The 6056-nt window shown below is 33.8% G+C and overlaps 1 protein-coding gene across 1 annotated transcript; it reads left to right on the top strand.

Moving 5' to 3' along the window:
- Positions 1-3064: 3064 nt before the first annotated feature.
- LOC111991034 (uncharacterized) lies at positions 3065-4503 on the top strand (the record flags this gene model as incomplete). The annotated part of the gene is made up of 5 exons (XM_065782718.1): positions 3065-3227; positions 3337-3416; positions 3472-3655; positions 3767-3846; positions 4372-4503. Coding segments are annotated over 5 exons (639 nt in total), but the record flags the coding sequence as incomplete, so codon positions are not given.
- Between the last annotated feature and the right edge of the window lie 1553 nt (positions 4504-6056).

The raw sequence follows: 6056 nt of genomic DNA, 5'->3' as shown, positions 1-6056 counted from the left end.
TGCATCAACCAATATGAATTGGTTCTCTCTTGAATTGCTTCCCAAATACTAAGAACCTTCTCACTGCTATGAATTGGGTGAGGTTAGGATTTGGCTTAAGATCCTCTCATGGGTATGACAATAGAGAGTGTGAGAGTAGAGGAATTTGAAGAATTAAATGTATAAGATTGTGGATGAATCAATCTTGTTTTTCTCTAGAGTTTTTCTCTCAAAATTATCTCTAGAAGCTCTTTACATTTCTTAGGTATAAGGGTATTTATAGTAGGGTATGAGATGGAATGTGAAAAGTTAGTTTTCAGCAAAACAGGGTGTACTGGTGACTCATATCGCGACTGATCCCAGTCGCAAGTTCCAGTCGCCAGTTGCCAAACTGACCAGACAATACTTTTTGTCTTGTAGTGGTCCTGATCCTTCAACTTCCTGCATGCTTTACACGTGTGCTACATTTTGACAAGTCACCACTCGTGAGTTCCAGTCATGAGTCACTTCTTGTTGTACACTCTTGATTAAATCATCATACTCTCTCACACACAACCCTAACATTATTTTCACCTAAATACAGGGTTTCTAAATGCTGAATTACAAGCAAATTTGGCACGGAATAAAACCAACACATAGTTAAATAAATTCAACTTTACAGGTTGAGAGGAGGACACCTTAAGGTTGGTTTAGATGAAGTTAGATGAGCACTAAATATGACAATATTGGAGGATTGCATGTGCCTTGGCATCCAAAGAACAAAACGTTGGAAAGATTTTTTAGGCTAGGTGGAGATTATTGAAGGCCACACAAACGTGGCTCTATGGCTCTAATACCATGTATAAATAAAATGGACCAAAAAAAAAAATGTTAACATAGTGTTCTAATTAGAGTCTCTATATGCCTGATTAAAAAAAAAAAAAAATGGAATCTCTATATGCCTCTACATAATTTGTTTACAATACTAGAAACATGAAAAATGTGCGAAATATGCTAACAAAAGGGTAATCAAATGGCACAAATAGTGTAGCTGTATAACACTGTACATTTTTAGATCTCTGTAAACTAGATTGTTTAACCTAATTAATTAGTCAAGTGATTACTTAGATAAATTATTCAATTCTAGGTTAACACATTCAAATCATATAATGTAAATAATGTGGAAATATAAAGAACACACAATATAATAACCCAGAAAAACTAAACCAGTAAAAAACTTGGGGAGGATTTAACCTAGCTATCCTCAAGGTAAAACAAATCCACTATGAAAGAATTGGAGTTTGTACAATAAGACTTAGACCACTAACATCCTATTGTTCCCTCATGTAGAAAACTTACTACCACGACCACGTGATAACTCTGAGTTCACGGACTACTTCTTTCCTTAATCCACAACAACCACAAGTTCTCCTACTTGTGTTTTCTTTAAACTCTTGAAACAGTAACCGAAGAGATCACCAAGTTCTTGACATCAATCTTAATCTTGATAACCCTAAGTGTGTATGAAGGTAAACACCTCTAGATTTCACAGAAGATTCACACACACACACACAGAGCATATCAACAACCTCTAAAATGTTGCTAGAGTTTTTCCTTTTATACTTGAAGCAAAACATAAAACCCTACACGTCATATGGGCTTGGGTTGAGTTAGAAATTCTACAGCAAAAACAATCTACACGAAGTTTGATTGATCGAGTTTAATTTTCGATCGATCGAGCCTTGCAAATTTAGACAAATAAATCCTACAGTTACTCGATTTCAACTTTACATATAAACACACTTTGAGCAGTTTAAATCTAGACTATAAGTTTTAATCATGGTTTACCAACACATTACACATTGAAGTTCTAATACATTTAGTTCTTAAAGTTTTAGAACCTAACAAACACAAAAGAGAAGATAACTATTTGACACAACCACGAATTCGAACTTAAACGTTTATTATATAACATATGATATCTATATTTAGGAATTGTATCATGTATAAGTTAAGAACCCCCAAAATTTTAGAATCGTACGGGGTGTGAGAACAATGATAAGTTGGAGTCATATATATTAAATTTATTTTAAAAAGTAGGATTAGACACATTTGATTTGGTAGCCATGTGCTGATGTGCATAAGGACATTTTGAACATTAGTTTGATATGTTAAACTTTTTATTAATATATCCTTTAAAAAAAAAAACATAAATTCCATTTTTCGGAAACAAACTTTACATTTACAGACAGAACTCCCAAGCAGAGCTAGCATATATCATATATATGCCACTTCTCAGACGTTCCACAGCCTGACAGCCAAATTATCTCACATATTATCAACAATTATATTAAGCTAAAAGCCAAAAATTCTTATGTCGCTTAGTTGTAATCAAAAACCCTCCAAGCTTCTTGCTCTTCCTCCTCACTGCAATTGTCATGCAAGAAGCATTTTGAATACAGAATTCCACAACTTCGCTGCTGCGATCCCTCTTTCCTGCCCATCTCTTCACTAGGCACCATAATATATTAGAAATTTGTATATCTTGTTCAATATTAATAAAACACTCTAATTGCCAAGCTGACTTTGTCTCATTAATTATAAATTATTTACATATATTAGATTCTGATACAAGAGGAGAAAAACTTTAATATTCTCATTAATAATTGATCTATCAAACGTGTAGAACCAATAAAAGAATTCACATATTATAAAACTTCATGGTTTGCACGTTTATGGTCATGGAGAACCCGACAATAAGTTAAAAAAAAAAAAAAACAAACAAACAGAGACTAATTTGTATTGACTTTGAAGAGAAGAGTCATGAAAACGAGTGGCACAAAGATGAAACAGTAGTTGCGGCCTAATCTTATATATATACATACACCCCTAGCTAGATCTATTTTCCCACCAAGACCTTTCTCATTGTCAAGAATTCATATGGGCAGGAAAAGAGTTAGAGTGCAGAGTGTGTGTCTTGGCCGTGCTCCTGCTTGTTCTCGAATATGTTCCTTATTTTTTCGAACCAAACCCACCTCTGATTCCAATATTGGTAATCAAAAACCGAGTTTTCTAGCAATAGCAGGGATGACTTTAGCCACGATGACCCGCAGAAGGGTTTAAAGCTGGATCGGAGATTGGCAACAAGATAATGGTAGTTGTTGATTCCAGCCTTGAAGCTAAAGGGGCTCTCGAATGGGCACTCTCTAACACAATTCAAACCCAAGATACCATTATTCTTCTTCACATAGCCAAGCCCTCCAGACGAGGTGAGATTACTTTTTTTTTTTGGTTTATTAATGACACGTTAATTTATAAATATACATAGTAAAATTTATAGTATTTTTAACAATTAGTTTTGGTTGGTTATTGGTGCAGGGCCTAATGGGAAGGGTAACCTAAGGGCGTACGAATTTCTTCACTCCATGAAAAATACGTGTCAAACGAGAAGGCCTGGGGTAAGTTGAATACTTGTATTCAATTTTGATCTTTCTACCTACAATGTTGTCGTGANATGACTTTAGCCACGATGACCCTGCAGTAGGGTTTAAAGCTGGATCGGAGATTGGCAACAAGATAATGGTAGTTGTTGATTCCAGCCTTGAAGCTAAAGGGGCTCTCGAATGGGCACTCTCTAACACAATTCAAACCCAAGATACCATTATTCTTCTTCACATAGCCAAGCCCTTCAGACGAGGTGAGATTACTTTTTTTTTTTGGTTTATTAATGACACGTTAATTTATAAAATATACATAGTAAAATTTATAGTATTTTTAACAAATTAGTTTTGGTTGGTTATTGGTGCAGGGCCTAATGGGAAGGGTAACCTAAGGGCGTACGAATTTCTTCACTCCATGAAAAATACGTGTCAAACGAGAAGGCCTGGGGTAAGTTGAATACTTGTATTCAATTTTGATCTTTCTACCTACAATGTTGGTCGTGTATATCGATTGGAGAGAGGTCAACTTTGTTTATGTTTTTTAATTTCTTTTTAGTATTTTATCAGTGAAGAAAGCTTATTATATTCAGTAGTACAGAGAATTGAATTTCATGATCAATATAATAGTATTCTAAAATGTGAGTGCACATCTTTTAGCTTAATAAATGAAAAAAGAAAGAAGAAAAATAATAAGAAGAGTTGTGTCTATATCTTGTCTCTTCTGGGTAAGGTACATCTAACGTCGCTGATCCTCGCAATGTGTGCCTGTGTATATAAAAAGTCAACTAGGTGTAAGGTGCTGATATACGTTTATAATTGCAATTTTGCAATGATTGTCATAGTTCATTAATTAAACATAGACATGCTTTCTTAGAAGAATATTTTACGTAACAGAATGACAAGTTTCTCCTTGAAACATTAACACAGTTAGTTCCTGAAGTTTGTTCTGTGTGATATGCTTTGTTTCGAATAGGTGCAAGTTGAGATATCTTTGCTTGAGGGAAAGGAAAAGGGTCCAATAATAGTGGAAGAAGCAAAGCAACAGAGAGTGTCCCTATTGGTCATTGGACAAAGAAAGAAATCATCTAGATTAGATATTAGATAAACTCAAAGACTCCACGATTCAGTATATCATTCGTCAAATACGTGTATACCATATTATAATTGTTAATTTTCAATCGCTTGTATTTTATTATAATATGTCCGAATCCCAAGAACAAGGCAGGCGTGACACGTTGCAAACTGCTTTATAGTTTGAATTAGGCTCGCGGCAGCTGTTTCCAGAAGTTCGGCAAAATTCCATGAATAAGAAATGACTCCAAACTCGAAAGTGACTCGCTTGCATTCTTTGCCACTTTCTTCAACCCTCTCGTTGACTTGCATACAAATGACATTTAATGCATGGCACTGTATTGGAATTATCTCTCACTTTCAAAGGGTACAGAGGAGTAATTATTCGTACTCTTCTATTATCTCTCATATAATAGTACATATCATTAATAGTGAAATCTATTATATTTATCTCAAATAAAGGAATATTAACGTCACTATCTTCTAAAAGTACTTAATATTTTTTTATTACGCATCCCATACAAATTTTTTACAAATTTAAAAATTATAAAAATAAAAAATAAAACCCCTCCTCCCATCCTCTCTTAAAACTCAAAAAATTAAAAAAAATTAAAAAAAAAAAACCATTTCTTTTTGGCTTCATAATCATACAATATTTTCAATCATTAACATTTAATTAGCAAAAAGGATTATCTTAATTTACTTTCAATTCTCTTAAAAGCTTTGTGATAATATTTGGTAAAATGTATTGTTGTCAAGATTAATTATATTATTTCTACTACTTCTACCCATTATTATTAGTATTATTAAAAAACAGAATCCTAATTTTTTAAAGGAATCGTCTTGTCACTCTTGTGTCTAGTGCACAGAATAACACCAAAATCAATTTTTGTCTCTTTCTTTTTTCTTTTTTCTTTTTTTTTTTTTTTTTTTAATTCCAAGAAATGGCTTGGGGTTGGGGCACCACCACAAGAAATTTTAGACCACCGACTTCTAGAAGATTGGTGTGTGTTTTATGATTGATACGGATTAAGCCAACTGTTCAATTAATGGTCATGACAGTTTGAGTTTTTGATGACTGACGGCCATTTCTCATCATGGTGATAGGAAATTGGACACATCTTTGTGTGAAAACAATGAACAAAAGGTAGACTTTCGTAAGAGCCTCACATGCGATGCACCAGACTTCGCAAGTTACAATCATCATGAACTCAAGCTGAAGCAGACATATTATGCATTTATGCCTAAAAATCCCATTTTGATAGCACTTGCAACTCTCCAAAGCCCTAATCTCATGCAATTACTTGGTGGGCTACTTATGAGTTCTTGTTTGCTGGCTAGCTCTAATGAGTGCATAAAACGATGAATGTAACTGTGATTTGCATAAGCCATTAAATGTTTACATGGGGCTAACAATATATCATAACTTTTTTTGTCTTTTGGGTTCTCTTTTTTGCTTTCATACGTTAAATTTGAAACCTTAAGTTGCCAATAATTGAAAGAGTTCAGACACTACCAAAATGTCTGGTATCTCATAAATAAAAAAGCAATTTTTATTCTCACTCTTACAAGAATAATGGAACACGG

This window comes from Quercus suber, unplaced genomic scaffold, assembly GCF_002906115.3.
Source record: "Quercus suber isolate HL8 unplaced genomic scaffold, Cork oak 2.0 scaffold_311, whole genome shotgun sequence".
NCBI classification, from domain to species: domain Eukaryota; kingdom Viridiplantae; phylum Streptophyta; class Magnoliopsida; order Fagales; family Fagaceae; genus Quercus; species Quercus suber.
Note: the sequence above shows the minus strand (reverse complement) of the source record. Positions and strands in the feature narration are given on the sequence as shown.